We start from the raw sequence: 21565 nt of genomic DNA, 5'->3' as shown, positions 1-21565 counted from the left end.
AATTTCGTGTAGTATTATTATTGGTTTTAAAACATAAACGAATTTAACAGCAAAACAAAGTTTGACATTTACAAAATGTAAACAAAGTTTGACATTTATAATGCACTACGGCGAAAAATGAACATAGTAGCAAAAAACGATCAGCTGGTCTGATAACACTACCTTATAATTAATATACCTTGACTATTTTCCATTACAAAACTTGTCTCTGTAAAGTAGTAAAGCTTCTTTTGGTAGTACCTGTTAGAGCACTGTATTTTTGTATAATGCATTAAACACATTCAAGACAGCAGGCTACCAACTTCAATCTGTCAAAAATAAAATGCACACGTTTATATGGAGACGATTATTTTAACGACAGCACAGCTACACGGCCACACGACTACTCATGCCGATGTAGCCGAATTAGGCTAATTTCTATTTTTGTCAACTACAAAACAGAAATAGTGTTGCTAATATAATAAAAAAATGTAAATCAAATTAGTGCTTAAAAAAATATATTTTTTTACTTAATTAAGAGAAGTTTCTGATAACCATATTGAAATAAATTAATAACAAGTACATAATTGATTATAACCATATATATATTTTTACTCAAAATAATTGTTTCAATCTTAATTACTTTGGAATTTTGTACGGTTATTTTTTATTAAAGTGGCACCACTGAATTATAAATCAGCTGTTTAATTGTAGCTGTCTTCTTTAAAATAATTCAGTAGCTGACACACGACTATATTCAGTTAAAGAACATTGTAGAAAGTACACCACAGATGGCGTATGTATTAGAAACCTCTAGACAGTTAAAGAGAAATCTAGAGTGCAGATGGCAGTGTTATAAATAGTAGCAGAGGTTGCAGTCGTTAGTGAGTTTATCAGAGACGCTTTTCGAATAAACATCATCTAAGTGCCTTAAAGTTTGTTGTGTTTTTCAAGTAAATTCGTATACATTATAAATTGTGTCTGTAATTCTGAGAATTTATAAACGTGTATAAAAAAACAGTGAGTGGCTATTTAATTCTGTTGTTGTACATTTTAAAGAAATAAAGAGTTGTTACAATTTTCAAACTACTAAACGGCTTTTATTTGCAATCAAAAGTATCCGGTTTATTTAAAGGAAATAAACCAGCGTTTTGAAAAGGTTAAAACGTAACAATTGGTGTCAGAAGTGGGATTGCAAAATAATAAGCATGAAGTTTGAAGAACTAAAAGTTGAACAACTCAAGAAAGAATTGAGTAAGTTGGAGTTACCAACAGCAGGTAATAAGGCGGAATTGCAGAAGAGGCTCATAGATAAATTTAAGCGCCGTGATGACATCGGTGCTTACGAATTCGAGTATAAGGACAGTTAAAGAGAAATCTAGAGTGCAGATGGCAGTGTTATAAATAGTAGCAGAGGTTGCAGTCGTTAGTGAGTTTATCAGAGACGCTTTTCGAATAAACATCATCTAAGTGCCTTAAAGTGTGTTGTGTTTTCAAGTAAATTCGTGTACATTATAAAATGTGTCTGTAATTCTGAGAATTTATAAACGTGTATAAAAAAATATTGAGTGTCTATTTAATTCTGTTGTTGTACATTTTAAAGAAATAAAGAGTTGTTACAATTTTCAAACTACTAAACGGCTTTTATTTGCAATCAAAAGTATCCGGTTTATTTAAAGGAAATAAACCAAACGTTTTGAAAAGGTTAAAACGTAACAGTATGTAAACATAATACAGCAAAAAACGATCAGCTGATTAGGTGCAGAGTCCTTATTTTTTTCTTTCTACCTCTCGCTCTCTTCTCATCTTTCTTTTATTTTCAGGTTACACAAATTCTACTTTTTAAATATTCGTTAATAAAAAAATATTTTAAACTGATTTAATTGGCTATCGTACAACCCACTGTGAGACGTAGGGTTAACGATACGTCGGTCGGTAATACAGTCAATGATGTTAATGGCAATACTGTTTTCAGTACTAACAAAAATTAAATGTGTCTGGCTACCTTTTATGAAGGCCAAAAGTTCTGCAGATGTGGCATCTTCGACCCCACGTTATTTACAGTCGGTAGAAAACACAATCTTCAAAACTGGTGCTACTGAACAATTTTAAATAAAAAAAAAATAATGATATAATTATTTAATACATGTTTATTGATATTAGTTATTAAATTGAAAGTATGTTTAAATTAGTTCTTAACAGATCAACACAAAATGTTTATTTTCTAAACAACATTTACAAGCAGTCACTGCGCGTAAGATATTTCTTCTTTTTTTTAATTATGTAAACATTCTAATCAGTTCAAATAGAACTTCGCAGGGGGTGTTGAAAAAGTTCAAAAGGATATTGGTACTTATTCTAAAGATAATACAAACTCCAAAAATGATTCTATCATTAAGAATGGTGAAATTAATAGAGTTGTCAATTCTTCCGACGGGGATGGAACAGCCATAAACAGTCTGGAAGTAACAAGACATGTTTGGCAGCCCAGTCCAAGTTTAGAGAAGGGCAAACTTCTTAGTTACTACAAGAAATTATCAAAATTCAGATTGACATGTAAGTGTATAAAAAAAATAAATACTTATGTAGAGTACATACATATTTATAATCCAAAATGTACAAAAATGTAATTCAATTAGAATTTGATTAAATTTAATGCTAATTAAATTTTAATTATAGCACTTGTGGTAATAACAGCAATGGGTGGCTACGCAATGGCCCCAGCGCCATTTGATCCTGCATCATTTTTATTGTGTTCTTTGGGTACTGGACTTGTTTCGGCAGCAGCAAATTCCATAAATCAATACCATGAAGTTCCATTCGATTCGCAAATGTCGAGAACAAAAAGTCGCGTGCTCGTTACTGGACAATTAACTCCGTTACATGCGGTGGGATTTGCAGTGGTTTCTGCAGCTTCTGGACTAAGTATGCTATACTTTGGTGTAAATGGTCTTACGGCAGCATTAGGACTTGGCAATCTTTTTCTTTATACATCAATTTACACTCCAATGAAGCGAATGTCAATAGTAAACACCTGGGTGGGATCCGCTGTGGGAGCTATTCCACCATTAATGGGCTGGGCAGGTTGCTGTGGAAGTCTTGATGCAGGAGCTTGGATATTAGCTGGAATGTTGTATGCTTGGCAGTTTCCTCATTTTAATGCATTATCATGGAACTTGAGGCAGGACTATTCTAGAGCTGGTTATCGGATGATGGCTGTTACAAACCCAGGTTTATGTAGACGAACGGCTTTAAGATATACATTTGTTATCGGTGCCCTTTCATGTATTGCCCCCTTATTAGACGTAACCAACTACTGGTTTGTTCTGGAAACTTTACCTCTCAACGGATACTTTTGTTATTTAGGTAAGTTAATCCATATTTGACTTATTTATCCTATTTCAAAAAACTAGATACTAAAAAATTTAATTTTATTAAGATAAAAAAACAAGTTAATACTGTTTTTTTTAATAATTTAAATTTGATTTTATTAAAGGTTATAAAACAATAGCGGTATTCACAATGTAGAGTACTTGGCCTGGTAATGTAGTAAAAGAGGAAAACAAAAAAAAAATCATTAGAACTACTTGTTTTAGAATTTACCCAATAAACTAGAGATCGATATGATAGCGAATAGGATTTTACCTTATGGTGTCTGTTATTATATCATTTTTACCTAACTCTATATATATGTTAGTAAAAAAGTACCTAAATATAAATACTTATTATCCCCATTAACATCAAAATGGGGTCCCTTCGACTCTACTTGATTGTTCGCACGTAGTGAACTACCACGTAAACCATCCCCATTAACACGAAGACTGATTATGTGTTAACTTATAGTTATACTATTGTTTAAAATTATTTTTGTATGAAACTATTACTAACCCCCAAGGTTAATGGGGGTTAGTAAAAAAAATAGCTTGATACCTTCCAAGGTTTTTTCCAGAGAGTCGGACTACTTGTTATACTTTGTTTCAAACAATATACGAAACATGAAAACAAATTGAATATTAAAGCATTTAAATTATACACGTGCAAATTTTTTCCGATTTAATGTGAATTGCAATCTTAAAAAATTACAAATAAATGTAACAAAATAAGTATATGTGATATGAATGAGATGAAAAGTATGATTTATTAAGTTATTTTTACTTTTCTTTTCGGATTTTTCCTTACTATAGTGAAATTTGTAAGATAAGCAGATTCGATTTCTAATTCTGGTTATAGACAAAGCTATAATGATTAGTCATTTGTATCGGAATGGCTTCAATTTCCTTCAGATTTTGTTCTACCTTCGTTATATTCCAATTAATTCTGTTAATTCGCAAACAAAATATTTTATTTTTTTAATTTTGAATTGGCCATTATTAAATCATAAATTAAGTAAAGATATTAATTAAAACTTGAAGAAACCCCAATAATATTAAACAAAATTCTATTCCACGAAAAGTGGTATTATTCCAAATTGAGTTTTTGGAATAATTTGAATAATGAACATGTTATTGTTCTATTTGTGTTAAATCTTTTTTGTTGTATGAATCCTCTGCATTTGTTTTGGAGCTTTAAGCATCTTTTAGAGAAAGTTAGGTTCTAAAAATATCACATAAAACTAAGGAAAATAATTCCCGGGAATTCCCGGAATTTCTGGATTAAAAATATAAATGGTCATTAGAACATTTTAAGTTTTAACTGACTATATTTAATTTTTTAATTTAATTAGTATGTTTTATGCTAAAATTGCGACGAAAACTAAGCTCCCAATTAGCATGTAGTATGAAATGAATTTGACTCTGATTCTTTTTTGCTATTATCAAATTGTTTATTGAAAACGAATATATATTTATCTTTTTAGTTTTTGTATACATATATTTACTAGGATATTCAATTAAACGGGTTTCTGTTTTAATCGGTTAATCGAGCAAATAATTAATCGAGGTTTAGATTTAATCGGTTAATATTCGGTTATTTTTAAATTATTCGATTAACCGAATAATTTCTATTTGAAAATAAAAATTTTAAATTGAAAAGAAAAACACGAAAACACTTGTGAGTTTTTTTTTAGGATTTATTGAGATCTTCTGAAATAATCTTAAAAAAAATATAATTTAAATGCTTTCCTTTTAATTTTTTTTTTTAGTTTTAATAAAACTTGGAAAAACTCTCACACTGATAAAGAATATACAATTTCTCAGTTCTCTTTCTAAGCATATAAAATCGTAAATCATACCATTGGAATACATACTTTAATAGTTTCGTTAAGTTCTGGGGGCAAATCACGGCATTCGATATCGAGTGCACGTTCGTGTAGAGAATATTTTCGATGGCAGCAATGTTTTGGATCACGGTTGTCGACCGTAATTTATGTTACCTACTACTATTTCTTACATTGCTGAAGCATATGACAATAAGAAAACAAAAAAGAAAAACAAAATAAATAAATTTGTGATAAATTGTTAAATTGTGAAAAAATGTAGAAAAATTTAAAAAAAATGGATCCAAATGTTTTTGTTTGTATTCCTCATCATCGGCCATTGACAGATTTCAGAATGTTTTTTAGTATGATCAGCACAAAGTACCAAAGTTGTGAAATAGTAAACAAAATACAAAATAAATTGTGGCCCAAAATTTTACAATTTTAAATAAAATATATATGTACAGTAGTAGCCCAATAAAGTCTACATACACGAATTCAAATTAAATTTCTTTCGTTGAAAGCAGTATTTGTAAGTTAAAATTTATGAAATATATTTGTTAAAAAAATAAATTCACACTAAAAAAAATTAAAACAACATCACTTAAGTCGGGTTTAGCAACATTTCCTATCACGTCCAAAATTTCACCTTTATTAGACTTTTTGATTCTGAGTCAAATAACGAAATTTTTTTGGGTTTTTTGGGCTTTAATGTTCAAAATATTATGAAACTTAATAGCCCCGCTCACCCAAAAGTAGGCGTGACCGAAAATAAATTTTTCGTTATTTTACTCAGAACTCTAATAACGGTGAACTTTTGGGCCTTATTTGAATTTTTTTTGCTAAAATCGACATAAGACATGTATTATTATATATCTCATAAAAAAAACTGCTTTAAATTAAAATAACATAATAATTTTTCCTGTATGTAGACTTTCTTGGGCTACTGTATATTTTTTACAATAATAAGTATATTTTTATTTATTTATTATATTACTTCATTGTTTTGGTTGATTTGTTTAGTTTTAACACAAAACGGCAGTGTTTGTTTTCGATAAGAGATTACCAATCGAGTAAATACGTTTCGATGACGACTGCTGTAATCCACGTTAACTACATTTCGATGACAAAGTACTCGATTTCGAATGCGGTGATTTGGCCCCTGATAAAAGACTCGTTTCAGTAATGTCTTCAATTTCGTGTATTACCATGTCGTCATCCGACTCATTAGGACAAAGTTCATCATAGAACATTCTAGAAAACAGGTCATTTCCAAATTTCTTGGTTTCAGTTTTCGTAATATACTTCAAAAAACTATTGCTAGAAGGGAATGTTCACCAGTTATGAAATAAAATGTGTTTAAAACTATATTTCTAATAAAGTGCAGAAAAAAAGAATTTTCTTTTAATCGACACAAATTAATCGGTTTATTTGTTATTTGAAAATTGTCAATTTTAAATTTGGCGCAATATTTTGCCCTTGGTTAATAAAAATTGTATTAATTAAAAAAAAAATTATTCGAACAGTTAACCGACCAAAATTAATCGGTTAACCGATTAACGGTTAATCGATTGAATACCCTAATATTTACTTAATATATATTGTTTTACTATAATCTGTGACGTACGGTATGTCACGTACGATATTAAATTTTATATATTATAAAATCATCCAAAGATTTTATTTATTAAATATGACGGATTGTAAAGGAAAAATATTTGGTTTAGTGTAAGATTCGCATATTTCTACATGTATCTAAAAACTTACATCCGCTTTATGTCACGTACGATATACACTTATTTCGTTCCATATTTTGGACAACAATGTTTCGAAAGAACATATTATTTTTTTAAAATCTAGTACCCTCTGTATGGAACATAAAGACCAAATTGTTTGTCAGATATTATTATTTATGCAAAATCTATTCCGCTTTGTCACGTACGATGACATGGAATTGCCCATATGATAATTTATATAGCCTAATTTATATAAGATAATTAAAATAAATAGAATATCACCATTTGTTCGTTTGTTTTTTAAGTTACTTTCAAGAAAATTGAAAGAATTATTTGGGCTTTATAAATAGTAGGGTATTCAATTAATCGGGTTTCTGGTTTAATCGGTTAATCGAGCAAATAATTAATCGGTGTTTGGATTTATTCGGTTAATAATCGGTTAATTTAAAATTATTCGATTATTCGATTAACCGAATAATTTATATTTTAATTTTAAATTGAAAATACAACAACGAATTTTGTGTACAAAAACATAAAAAACAGCAAATATGGTATTTGAGATAATTTTTGCATACATATCTCTCATTTGCTGCAACAACGTCATAACTCAAAATCCGTGTTTTTTGAACTGAGTAATACAAAATATGCGCCGTTCTGTAATCTTTCATATAGTTTTATCACTTTTCAAAAAAGTCTATTATTTTTTGTATGAGATATTTGACATGTAAAAATTTGGGATAAATACAAATTAGAAAAATATTAACATCTACTATATATATGGGGCATTTCACGTCAAGTGAACCAACTTTTGAAATCGATGTCTTCCGATCGCGATGAAATGTTAGTTCTATGCACCAATGTTAGTTCTATTGGATAGTAATTCGGACACCATTTTTCAACAAGATCGGTCAAGAACTCTCTGAGTTATAGGAGGTCAAAATTTGACATTTTGGCCAAACAGGTGTTTTTTTTTTTTATCCATATAACTTATTACCTATTGTTCTTAGCAAAATGTGTCCCAAATAGTTTAGATAGCTATTTATGCAATCTTTCGAAAAAAAAAATTAAAAAAATTTAATAAAATATTTTTGATTTTTTTTTTAAATCAAAAATATTTTTGACTTTTTTTTCAAAATGGGCCCTTTTTATTTTTTTTAAGAAAGCTTAGGTCTTTTCCTAAGCGACCTATATGGTCGCTTAGTGGGATGCGAGTGGGATATCTATCAAAAAAAATATTTTGTAACTCAAGATTTAAAATTTTTGAATTTTTTTGCAAAATCAAAAACTTTGTTGACTTTTTTAAAAAAAATGGACCCATTTTTTAATTTTTTTTTTTGCTCAGAAGAAAGCTTATATGTTTTCCTTTAACACCCTTTTTGTCGCTTAGTTGGATGCGAGTGGGATATCTATAAAAAAAATGTTTTGTAACTCAAGACATACAATTTTTTACTTTTTTTTGAAAAATCAAAAACCTTTTTGACTTTTTTTTTCCAAAATGGACTCTTTTTTTATTAATTTTTTTTCTCAAAAGAAAGCTTAGGTCTTTTCCTTTAAAACCTTTTTGGTCGCTTAGTGGGATGCGAGTGGGATTTGGGAGTGGGAGTGCGAAGGGTTTTAGTGAGATCTTCTGAAAAAATCTTTTAAATAAAGAATATAATTTAAATCTTTTCCTTTTAAACGATTTTTTTCTTTAGATTTAATAAAACTTTTCTTGGAAAAAGACTCTCTCGCTGAATGTATATGTTGGCGAATAAAATCCTTAGTTATACCATTGGAGTCCTTTTTGGATTGTTTTATATTTTGAATACTTTTAATAGTTTAATTTAGTTCTGATAACTAAAAGACTCATTTCAAAAACAAGTTTCGTCTATACATGTAAATACATACATAGTTTCAAATACATGTAGATTAAATATATCAGTTGTTATACTCACTAAACATGTTTATTGGATGTTCAAAAAATATCTAATTTTAATTTGAAACTTGTATTTGAATAGAAACGGAAAAATAAATACAAAAAAATATGTTAAAGTTCAAAAAAAACGAATTTCGGTTAACCGATTAACAGTTAATCGATTGAATACCCTAATAAATAGCCACCAGCAATTACCGCAGCTGACTGCGAATGATATAAAAATTAAACGTTGCCACTAGTAGTAATGTTGTCATCAAAACAAAAATCCGTATGAAAATAGTTAGTGAATGATTCGTGATGTGTCATGTGTAGGGGGCGGATTTACAGTGGTGGCCAGGAATTTAAGACAAAAATTGTTTGCTAAATTCCACGTGATTGTCAATTATTTTTTCAAATATTTCCACAAATATGTATGCATGAGGACTGTTTTAACACACAAGTGTGTTTTATTCGACTGTATCAATTCATACATATTCACCGGGAACACATAAAATTTTTTTACAACTTGACCAAAAAAAATTTTTTTTAAATAAACATATTTTCTCACATTTATATCATTATATTTTTATTATTATAAAATATTCGGACCAAATTTCGTATTTTTAGTTCCATTAGTTTCAGTCATATCATGTTATTAACAGCGGATGTTCGCTGAGGTGGGTCAACGTATTTCCACATATCTTTGTCAATATATGTTTTACCGATTTTTCTAAACATTTTTCAGAAACTAGAAACATTAATAATAAATTTCATACCCTTAGAGGTCCTTTTATTTTGGCTCTATCGCACTTAAAATTCAGTTGATGAAAAAAATTCAAGTATTTGTCTTAAATTGGTGGCCACCACTGTATATGCAAATGCATGTTTTTTCTCGAACGTCCAAATACAATGTAGACTAATTATCTATCCGAATCGCACATTTTTCTGCAAAATGGCATCAATTTGTTAGTGCATATTTTATTGATAATGCATATTTTGTTATATTTTACTTCAAAATGCATATTTATATGCATATTATGCCAATTTTTAATAAAAATATAATTTTTTGTCGTTAATGGGCAATACATTGTTTCGACAAAAATTTTTTTGTCGAATTTGTTATAGAAATAGCAGTAAATTTTATCAACTAACTTCTTTCGACATCGAGAAACTGGCATTAAGTTCTTCATTTCTCTATCAGTAATTGAAAATTATCATTTCAAAACATTTTTCTTCAAAAAAGTTTAGTTTTTTTAAGTATCAACAATTCATTAAATGTGTCGAAAACATTCATATTTGTTTTCATTGCACATTCGATTTATAAGAGATTTCGTTATCGAAAGATTTTGTAACTTCACCTACACAGTAACCGCTCCTGACAGTCATTTCCAAGCAGTTCTACGAGACTGTCGTAAACTAGTGTTTTGGATAACTTAGAGACAAATACACTACACAATTAACATTTAAAGTCCCTACACTATAGATTACATAGAGACACTTAAGTGACAATTGTCTTTATGCTAGATTACATGGGATGTATAAATTAACCAATTGACGAGATAAATATTAAGGTTGGATGCTACTTTACAGCACGATCAAAATATTGATGATTTTAAAGGGAAAGTCACAATATAGAAGCTCTTGGCTTTAAACATGTATTTATACCATGATATTACAATTAATATAAATATCCATCGTTTTTTAGAAGAAAAGTTGTGTTAAAAATAGTTTTAGAACTTTAATTGTTTAATTCCTAGTATAATTTAAATTCTAGTATAATTTAAAGAGTTCTGACATTTCGAAATGCATACTTAATTATTTTATGTTTCTGCACAAAAATATAAGTGCATATTTTTTAAATTTTTAGGTCATATTTTGATTTTTTTGAAGCATTTTTTAGGCGCATGAAAATGTGATGGATTTGTGAAGCAGTGTGCTCGTTATAGATCAACTCCTGTGATCTTGATGAAATCCAGCAGTATATTAATCGTCTTTATTCCCTCCGTCAATATGAAATCGACAATGTTGTCGTATTTGAGTATTAAAGGAATATTACGTCTCTGTGAGTCAAATTGTTTCATTTGAAAATTATGTATGTGAGATGTATCCTCCAATGTGCCGCAGGTCTCACAATCTCCTGAGGATATTACACCCATTTTTGCGAGAGAGCCATTACAGAATGTATGACAATGAAAGTTTCCCTATCACCCTTAAAAAATTTGGTGTCAAAAACCAAGTCCACTTGTGAACTGATTGGATCCATTAGCTATCCGAGGTCAGTGAAAATTAATTGATAATATACCCTAGCAATATTGGTCCTAACTCTCTGTAGCTCATTAATGTAATTCGCAATCGGTAGCTTGTGTAAAATAGTTTTTGTTATCTCCTTTGCCGTGGCTACAGTAGTCCTATGCTCCGGTTGCAGTGAGTGAATAAGACCTAGTGAGCAGTGAGCGAATAAGACCTAAGCAGCGTCTCAAAAATTCGTTGATGTTGGTTCTCAATGTCCTCATTGCTCCTACACCAATGTTCGCGAATGTAGTTGTCGCGTACTCAATTCTCGATCTTATAAATGCTCTATATACCAGAAGGGCCTTTGCTGGGTGAATGCCAAGTTTGCGATATGCATGTTCGAGGAGTTATTTGCGGTGATTAATCTACCAAGATACTTGACAGTTTCAAAATTCTTTTACACACATACTAAGAAAAAGTCATCCGCAAATTGGAACAGGAAAGTGCGACTATCCGATATTATATGTAGATTCGACGTGAATATCTTGAAGAGGATGCTGATAACAAGCATATGGGTCAGTGATTATCCACAATAATTGGATCCTTGCCCCTTTTAGGTACGGGAAAAACATTGACCTCCAGGATTCTGGAATCTGGAATTTTCCGATGAATTAGAAAATTTGTCGTCTTGCCTGAATCCCCAGATTCATGAGAATCCTATATGAAATGCTGAATCCAAATTTCTCGTTCTGTTGTATTCCTCAAAATCGTTAAATTTGATTTGCGGAATGTCCAGAGTTGGAAGTTGATTGCTACAAGCCTCGTTCGTAGTGTTAGATGTTGTTTGAGGTGATTTATTCTCCAATTTCTTCAGAAAATTTATCATTTCCGTTCTACTCCATGAATTGTTGATTGTCTTGTCCTGTCGGTATTTCCTTAGTTTCGTTAGCTTTTTCCACATATCCTTTAGTGATGTAGGATGTGATAACTCTTCCAGTAATTCCGAAAAAGCCTTTTTCTTTCTTCCAGCAATATATTCCCTGAGCTTGTTATCTGCATTAATGAGTGCAGTGCAATCTCTCATTGATTTGGACTTGTAGTATCTCCTCCTAGCCTCAGTTCGAATGCTGAAAAGTGTACTCGCTTCCTTATCCCACCATCTCTTTGGGATGTATGTATTTGTTACGAGAATCTACAGCAATAGAATTTTGTTCCTCAGTAACTTCACCTGTTCGGTAAGTTCACTTAAATACCCACCTATCTGCAAAAATCATGTCTTGTTTGTTTTCTCTACAAACAGACGTGTATTTTATTCGCTCCGCGATTTTATTAAAATTTTACTGTTTTTTAGTGCAAAGAAAAATTTTAAAAATTAGCGATTGGACGCTTTGAAATTATATTTGTGTCTAGGATAAATATAAAAATTTGCAAAAGCAATTTTGTTTAAAAAAAAAGAAAAACAACTGGTTTAAAAAAAATAAAAAGTGTTAATTCCTTTTGTTTGTTTTAAAAGAGCACATGAATTCTCATGATGAGGGGAGGCTCAGTATGAACGGCAGAAATGTCTACATATTTCTTAACGGGGAGAGTGATGAAAACAAAAAAATAAATGACCCCAGCTACAACAAAAATTATTTAACCGCCAAACCAGCTGAGAGAGCACGCTCTTGTTCCCCCGTGATACAATTACACGAACAAAATAATACACAAACAATATCACCAACCAATTTATGTTTAGAACAAAGCATAAAAGAAAATATGAAAAATTTAAATATAACAACAACTATACCAGTTTTAAAAACACAGACAAATACTGTTAATAAACAAGCTTGTGATCCACTAGCAAAGAATAGTGAGAGTTTGAATGTTTGTATCACTAAACAAACCACAATAAATAATGATGGTACACTGAAAGGCGCTATACCAAAAAAAAAAAAGATAAGTACGTTGAAATCACCAGTACTACCAGGTATGCTTAGATATGTAAGTATTAATAAAATAAATTTAAGTCCTCAAAATAATGGAACGTCTGTCAAGAAACAAAAGATAGTTGATAATCCCTTGATAGGCAATCGTTTCGCACTCTTGAGCGAGGATAATAATAATAACAGTATAAAAGATGGTGCTTACGAAAAAAATCATTAAAGCCACCACCAATATATCTGCGTGAGTCCAGCTCGAATAATTTGGTCAAAACATTTGTTGAACTCATTGGAAAAAATAATTTCCATATTGTTCCAATAAGAAAAGGCGGTGTGCAAGAGACGAAAATAGTCGTATATACTGAGGATTTTTATAGAAAAATCTCTCAATACCTAAATGATAATAAAAGGAAATTTTATACCTATCAACTGAAAAGTAGTAAAGGTTTGACAGTTGTCATTAAAGGCATAGATTCCAGTGTTGAGACTAATGATATCAATCAGGCACTGCAAGAATTGGGCTACGAAATAAGAGCTGTAGTTAATATATTTAATAAAGATAAAATTCCTCAGCCAATGTTTAGAGTCGAGTTGGAGCCAGAAAAAAATAAATAGAGGGGAAATGGAACTCACCTAATTTACTACACACGATATCTGTTAAATCGTAGAATAACCATTGAGGAGCCTCTTAAAAGAAATCGTCCTGTTCAATGTGGCAATTGTCAAGAGTTTGGACATACTAAAAATTATTGTACCTTGCGAACAGTGTGTGTGGCATGCGGAGACCTTCATTCTTCATCACAATGTGATATCCTAAAGAATGGTCTCAGAAGAAAATGTGGTAACTGTGGTGGCGATCATTCAGCCAACTACCGCGAGTGCCCAGTTTATAAGGAGTTATTGAACAGATTAAGAGAGAGGCAAAAGCTAATAAGAGGGAAAACATCTGAAGTACCAACCTACAAATTAGATCTACCAGTCAATTCTGCAGTTCCGCTATTGAACAAACAAGCAGCCTCAACTCAATTAAATTCACAATCCACTCAAATTGATCAGCCTAAGAATGTAGCAGGTTCTTATGCTAATGTTTTGAGAACGGGTTGCCAGCAACCTGGTGTTCCCCAAAATACGGGAGGGTTGGAAGCACTTATGCACGCGGTTACCCAGAATATTACCTCTCTTAATCAAAATATGACAAACTATATGTCATCCATGCAAAACACAATACAAGAGCTTTTAAGAGCGCAGAACCAAATGATACAAATCCTCTTAACAAAAAAATTAGTTATTTGAGACTAGGTTTCAGGAATGCAAACGGTTTAAACCAACACAAATCAGAGGTATCCCACTTCACGCTTTTCAATGACCAAGGAGAGGTTGGAAGAATTCTTTAGCACGCTAGGAGGTCGCTTTCTGGCATGTGGCGACTATAATGCCAAACACACTTACTGGGGCTCTCGACTAATGAATCCCAGATTGTAGACAGCTTTATAAAGCATTAGTTGATTGCAAAAATGGCCTGGATTTTGTGTCACCTGGACAACCAACATACTGGCCTGATGATCCTAAAAAAAATTCCTGATCTCATAGACTTTGCCATAACAAAAAATATTAATCGAAATTCAATATCTACAGAAATGTCATATGATTTATCTTCTGATCATTCCCCAATTATAGTATCTTATTACGGGAGGACTAACATTTCATAATTTCATACTGAAACACATTACTTTAAAACAAATTGGCTTAAATATAAAAAATATATAAGCAGTCATATCCACACAGATCTTTGTATTCAGTGTGAGGAAGATGTAGATAAAAGTGTCAATGACTTTACGTCATTAATTGTATCGGCTCTAAATCATTCAAAGAGTCAAATATTTCCTAAAACTGATATGCACATTTCCAACTCAGATATTGAACGACTTCTTTTAGAAAAGAGAAAACTCAGAAGAAAATGGCAACAAAATAGATCACCTGCTGCAAAACAGAGGCTGTCTGTTGCTAGTAAAAATCTGAAAAAAGCCCTTCAATTAGAAGAGGATCGCAGAAATAGAAATTACATTCAAAGTTTGACAAATACCAAACACACAAATTTTTCTCTTTGGAAAGCAACGAAAAATATCAAGCCACCGGTAGAGGGGCAAAGCCCTTTAAGGAAAGCTGACGGTACCTGGGCGCGCAGCACGGATGAAGAGGCTAAAATATTTGCCGATCACTTAAGTACAGTCTTTCAACCAAACTCGCCAAGAACTGTTTTTGAACTTGAAGAGCCACCTGTGTCAACATTATCTAATGAGCACATATTAGCTATAAGCCCAGAATACATTAACGAAGTAATCAAGGATAATATAATATTAAAAAATCACCTGGAAATGATTCTGTTACACCTATTATGATTAAAAACCTACCGAGTGTGGCAATAATTGTGTTCTCTACAATATTTAATGCGATCTTTAAACATGGAGTTTTCCGACAAATTGGAAAACTTCTCAGATAATAATGATACCAAAGCCAGGTAAAGACTTGACCGTACCATACTCCTATAGACCAATAAGCTTACTTCCTTGCTTATCGAAGCTATTCGAAAAAGTGTTCCAAAAGAAAATCATACCATTTTTAAATGAGAAAAATATAATCCCAGTTCATCACTTTGGTTTCCGGGAACGCCACGGAACAATCGAACAAGTTAATCGTATAACCGGAGAGATAAGAAAATCCTTTGAATTAAATAGATATTGTTCAGCAATATTTTTGGATGTCGCTCAAGCCTTCGTTCACACTGAGGATGGGATGCTGTCCACCTGTCACACATAACAATGTTAATATACCTCAGTCCGATTATGTTACATACCTTGGTATTCACTTAGATAGAAGACTTACTTGGCGCCGTCATATAGAAACCAAAAGACTTCACATGAAGTTAAAAGCATCTAGCCTACACTGGTTAATAAGTGACCAATCAAAGTTAAGCCTGGACTATAAAGTCACCCTGTATAAAATCATTTTAAAACCAATTTGGACATATGGAATCCAGTAATTCCAGTATTGAGCTTATACAGAGGGCCCAGTCGAAAATTCTTAGGACCATGACGGGTGCACCATGGTACATAAGAAATGAAAACATCCACAGGGACTTGGAAGTGGCACTAGTGAAGGATGAGTTTAAGAAAGTCCGCGATAAATATATAATGAAACTGCAATCCCACCCAAATCCGCTTGCTCGGCTTCTCGCACAGAGCCAAACCAGATCAAGGCTTTGTAGAGGAGATCTACCACACCGTTAAGATGAGGTCCATGCATCAAGCAATGCTCTCTTTAGAGAGCAATTAGTTTTAATTTTAGTTATAAGATTTAATCACTTATTGTTAGGCCTAATGATATAAGCAGATTCATTAAATAAATAAAAAGTTTTTTTTAAAAAAAAAAATCTGCAATTGGTTTAGGTCCGTGAAGAAACCACTCCAGTCAATAATAGCCCCAAGTTCGCCTTCCGGATTCTTTATTCGAAAAGAAAACAGAATTTTCTTATTCAGGACCTGCAAGGTGACGTTATGGTAAGAAACATTGGTAAAAGTTATGTCCAATGCTGAAGGGGTGGAATTGACATTCATGAATGTAGGAGACCCATCATTCAAACATATGAAATTATAATCCATCGCTAATGAGTCGAAAATAGGACCCCTCATATTGGAAGCAGCCGAGCCCCACTCAGTAAGTTTCGCATTAAAATCACCACATATAAAGGAACGTTTTCTCTGGCTGTTGTCAAATTTTCAATCATTAAATTCCTCCAGGCTGAGTGATGGTGGGCTATAATTCACAATAGTATTGAAGTTTCGCTCCAGGTTCAAAGTCGAGATAGCCAGGGTATCCATATTTGAGTTGAGATTAAGTATTTTAATTTGATGCTCCTGCGGATATAGACTCCGACACCGCCAAAATCATCCGCTCTATTTTTGAACACAAAATTGTAGTCTGCCATGCTAGTGCAAGCATTGTCCTAGCAATTTTCTATGGCAGTAATTTACATTTCTTTGGTTGCTCTGCTAATAATATTTCTTATTTTTTGGCTATTTGGACTAGTTATTTTATTGTCAAGTATGTAATACGAAATAACGATTATTCATTAAAGTAAATATTTTTGAATCTAATTGAGATAATGACTTGAATTTATTTTTGTAAGACCAAAAATTAACATACATATCTAAACAAAAAAAATTTTTCGGAATAAATGTGGATCAAATTGTTTCTAATATGTATTTGCAATCCCATTAAAATGTTGATACAAATTTTAGTTTTAGAAACTTAATAAATATGTAATAAAATCTTTATTTATTAACAAAACTCAATGAAATTTTCATCATATTTTAAATTTGTCATTCCAAATTAGAAGATGTAAAAAAACTTGTCAAAAGGTCAAAGAGAATCCCGCAATTCCAAAAAATTTAGGCCATCCCAAAAATGGTTTTCTTTTGGGGCTGGGAAAATACTTTGGGGATAAATAGGGAACACACCAAGGTTTCTAAAGCTGCTTTCCGTTTTTTATTCCCAGTTTTGGGATTTTAGAACATGTGGCCCAAAGTTGAAATTTTGATAAAAAAAAATAGGTCACATTTCGAAGGGTGTACATTTCTAAACATAGGACATACCTTACAGAATAATATAAAATTGTTATATGTTCTCAAAGAAAGTTTATTTTTAATAAAAAAAAGAGTTAAGTCTCCTTTTCGCCCAAAAAACAGCAAAAGTCAAACATTTTTTAAATAAAATTGAAAATCGTTTATTTTTGGATCCATTATTGATATTGCTCTGAAATATTTTGCATGTGATTCGTAAAAAAAATATTTAAAATTCCAATTTTTAAATGCCTGTAACTCGGAAATTATAAGAGATAAATAGCACATACAAGCATGTTTCAAGACCCAACCGAGCACTTTCCAAAAACATATGTAAATATATTTGAAATTGGATGGGAAACAAAAAAATTTGAGCCCTAATAGCGCCGCCCTGGAGCATTTGTAGGTTCCATTTTAATAAATTAATCTCTAATACTCCTTGTCTATGTCCACGTCAAATTTTATCCCGATCGGATTTGCCGATTTATTTAAAAAAAAATGATTCTGCCCAACTGTGCATTAGGTGTGTTTACTGATATGTTGTTATACACTTAACAATAAAAGCAACTAATAGCATCAATTGCAGAAATGTCAATTGTGCTATAGCTGTAACGTTTATCGTTAATGATAATGAAGTTTCTTCCAATAAGAAATTAAATTAAACAACCAAATTAAACAACCAAGGAAATGTGTATTGTTGCTAGAAAAGTTTGCCAGCACAACAAAATAAAACGAATGGCGTAATATTAGCACGACAAAAAACTGTGTGTGCTACTAAAGCACTAACATATATTTTGGAGGATGTGCAATGGATTGTGTTTGCTACTAAAAATTGCAGACTAACATTGCAATTTTAATAGTAATACGAACGAACAGTATGAATATTTATAATAGTCGATTGTGATGAAATGAGATAATTTCATATTTATTCAGCTAGAGCTGAATATCGAAACCCTGTTTTATATACTCTCTAGAGCACTCTGCACTAGCAATACAAAATACACAAACAACCAAGGCGAATTAAGTGAAGTCAGTTCTACAACAAATACAACAATACAAAAACAACAGGAATTTTGTTGTTAGGTTTGCTGGTTTGAAATGTCAAAATCAGCTGTGTAAAAAGAAAGGCGAATTGAAACCATTTATACATATTTATTATAAATAAATAAAATATAAATCTTAATAAAATAATTGTTGAAATCTTCAAGCTTATTTGTTTGTGTTTATTTATTTAATTCAACCACCTTTAAAGATATTATAGGTATATTATAAATGGAAGTGCAACGTGGAAAAAATTGATTTTAGAACAAAATAATTTCATTTATTTATTCATTTATGTAACAATATTACAAGTAAATAATACTTGAGATTCTTATAATTATTTTTAAATTAATAAATCCAATAAAAACAAAAAGAAATCATCACTTTAGATAAAGGCACATTAAAAAAATTATAATAAAAAATGGATATGTATATGAGACATTTAGGAAAACACCATAGTGAGTGAAATCAAATACTGTCGAGGCCAAACATAGAATAGCCCAAGGCGTATTAACAAGGTGAGTGCGTCTTGGCAACAAATACATCAATGCAAAAACAACACGCAATTTGTTTTTGTTAAAATGTACGGTAAATGTCAAAATCAAGGCGAATTAAAATATTACTATGTTATTTACAATAACATAAACAAAGTTTGACATATAGCGTACATAAAACCACAGCGAATTAAGAAACAGCTGATTTTATGCACTCACCTTGTTAATACGCCTTGGAATAGCCCAACCAGCAGCTGAAAAACAAAATTTAATTTACAAATTTGAATCTTTTGATTCAGAATTATCGAAGCCAATTGTGGAACCTTTGTAAATAATTTTGAGCAATTCTGAGCAGAAATGATTTGTACATCTGTAGTAAAGTGAAGAAAAATTTAATATTTATTAGTTTTGTTAACATTTGTTAACTTAATATACGTACTTACTGCAAAAGTAAAGCAAAAGTTAAAGCAATGAGTTAACATTTTGAGCACTTCTGAGCAGAAATGATTTGTACATCTGTAGTAAAGTGAAGAAAAATTTAATATTTATTAGTTTTGTTAATATTTCCCAGCAAAAACTTTACTTACCTAGTAAGCCAGCAAGTATAATTGGAGCAAAGCGATAACTACTTATTATTTGACTGAAACACTACTTACCGTTGTTCGAGATTTTTAAAAAATTCAGGGGTCAAGCTTACAAATGTACTTACAATCATTTGAGAAATAAGTAGTAAATTCACAACAAGAATATGTAGATAAAAAAAACACAAAAAAATATTGCCTTGTGTGGGAATCGAACACTCACATTATTTGCTTGTGTTTGATAGTCAAGCTGCTAACTCACTGCTCCATGTACGAGTTATTTTATTGTAAGTTAACAATAGTTTTAACATCAACATATAAATGAATATGATATGAACAAAAAAATTAATGGCTTTGACAGGTGGCGAACCACTAACCTCCCGTTTTCCAGTCAAACACACTAGATAGCTGTGCTAAATGCAAAAGTTCATTACCAGCCTGCATAAAAATAAGTACTTATTCTAGTAAATAAAATAATGTGCTGGGTAACCACCACTCCTTACAAAAGAATGCATGAAATAACTAGTGGTCATTACAAAAATTCACAAAATTTTTCCTGGGTTGTTAACTTAATATATGTACTAATATACTCACTTTTGCAGTAAATGTTTAAAGCAATGAGAATAATGGGATTTTAAAGATTCATTTTAAGCATCTTTTTGTATCCCATTATTCTCTGCTTTGACTTTTGTACTTTTAGTCGCATGTTTAAGAGTCGAACTCGAAAATGAGTTCGGCACTTAAAAAAGAAAGCCTTAATGTGTTCTGGAAGGTCGACACATTTACTTCTCTCAAGCAGGCGTTTATTAATGTTTTTACAAAATGAAATTTCAAGCCCATAAATTTTGTAAAAGATTTCCTCAAGGGCTTTTATTTGGTTTACAAATTCAGGATTTGGTTTTTTTAGGAAGCCCTTTGATAACCCATGTATACGAATTTTCATGACAATCATGCTCTTCAAGATTCAGCTTCCGGATGATATAACCAGATATGTATTCAAGAGCATCCTCTTGAAGAACACCTATGCCATGAAAATTCGATTCATCTAAGTCGTCCAGTATATCGGATTGGGGCTCCTCACTTTCATCTTCAAGAATATCTGGCATACTTTGTGCTCCAAATAGTGTGTTAGCACTTGTAGAGCTGAGCCAATTAGTGGAGTCCAAACTAACATTGCCAGTGTCACTGAGCTGTTCTGTGTTTCTGGCTGAAATTTTTAAAAAATTATTAATCATATCATAAAAATTATACTTTTTTTGTAACATACCTAATATGTACTTCCGCAACCTGTATTTAAATTCTTTAGGTGATGGATGATCATTCAACCCACCTTTACTTTGAATTGCGCCAAAAAAGTGTTCTAACACATCTTGATTAAGGCGGCTGGTACATATGTAGGACATTTTAAATTTGGAAACATACTTCTGGAGCATTACCAAGGCATTATTAGAAATAATAATGCCTTTTTGAAAGTGTTCCAAAGACTTTTTGTTGGGCAGTATTTGAGAAGACATGAATTCGTTCATGCGTTTCAATACTTGTGTTTGTGTATCAAGCGTAAAGCTAGGTACTCTGTTCAAAATTTCGTGCGAAATGCTGTCAAACTACATATAAAATATTTGGAATGAAATATATGCGAAATAATTTCGCAAAAGCAGTACTCTGTTTTTATTGTGGAAAACATGTGAAATAAATCTGGCCTTATTTTTCCACACGAAATAACATACGCAGCACTTCTTTCGCACGAAATTAAAACCAACAGCTAGCTCTCAAACAGCATGTAAAATTTTTCGCATGAAGAAACCATAATTTTTCGCAAATATGAACAGAGTACTAGGCTTAATGCCAAAGGGTTCCTTAGGGGAATTAAATT

General features: G+C 31.4%; 1 protein-coding gene across 1 annotated transcript in view; it reads left to right on the top strand.

The window, feature by feature from the left end:
* Window positions 1–2036: 2036 nt before the first annotated feature.
* The window catches only part of LOC135951994 (protoheme IX farnesyltransferase, mitochondrial), a 31714-nt gene continuing 12185 nt past the window's right edge, over window positions 2037–21565 (top strand). Inside the window, exons 1-3 of the mRNA XM_065501767.1 lie at window positions 2037–2233; window positions 2289–2535; window positions 2659–3345. Of these exons, the coding sequence (XP_065357839.1) occupies window positions 2159–2233; window positions 2289–2535; window positions 2659–3345 (1009 nt within the window). The 5' untranslated portion in view covers window positions 2037–2158. The remainder of the gene's footprint in view (window positions 2234–2288; window positions 2536–2658; window positions 3346–21565) is intronic.

This window comes from Calliphora vicina, chromosome 2 (assembly GCF_958450345.1).
Source record: "Calliphora vicina chromosome 2, idCalVici1.1, whole genome shotgun sequence".
Taxonomy (NCBI): Eukaryota; Metazoa; Arthropoda; class Insecta; order Diptera; family Calliphoridae; genus Calliphora; species Calliphora vicina.
Note: the sequence above shows the minus strand (reverse complement) of the source record. Positions and strands in the feature narration are given on the sequence as shown.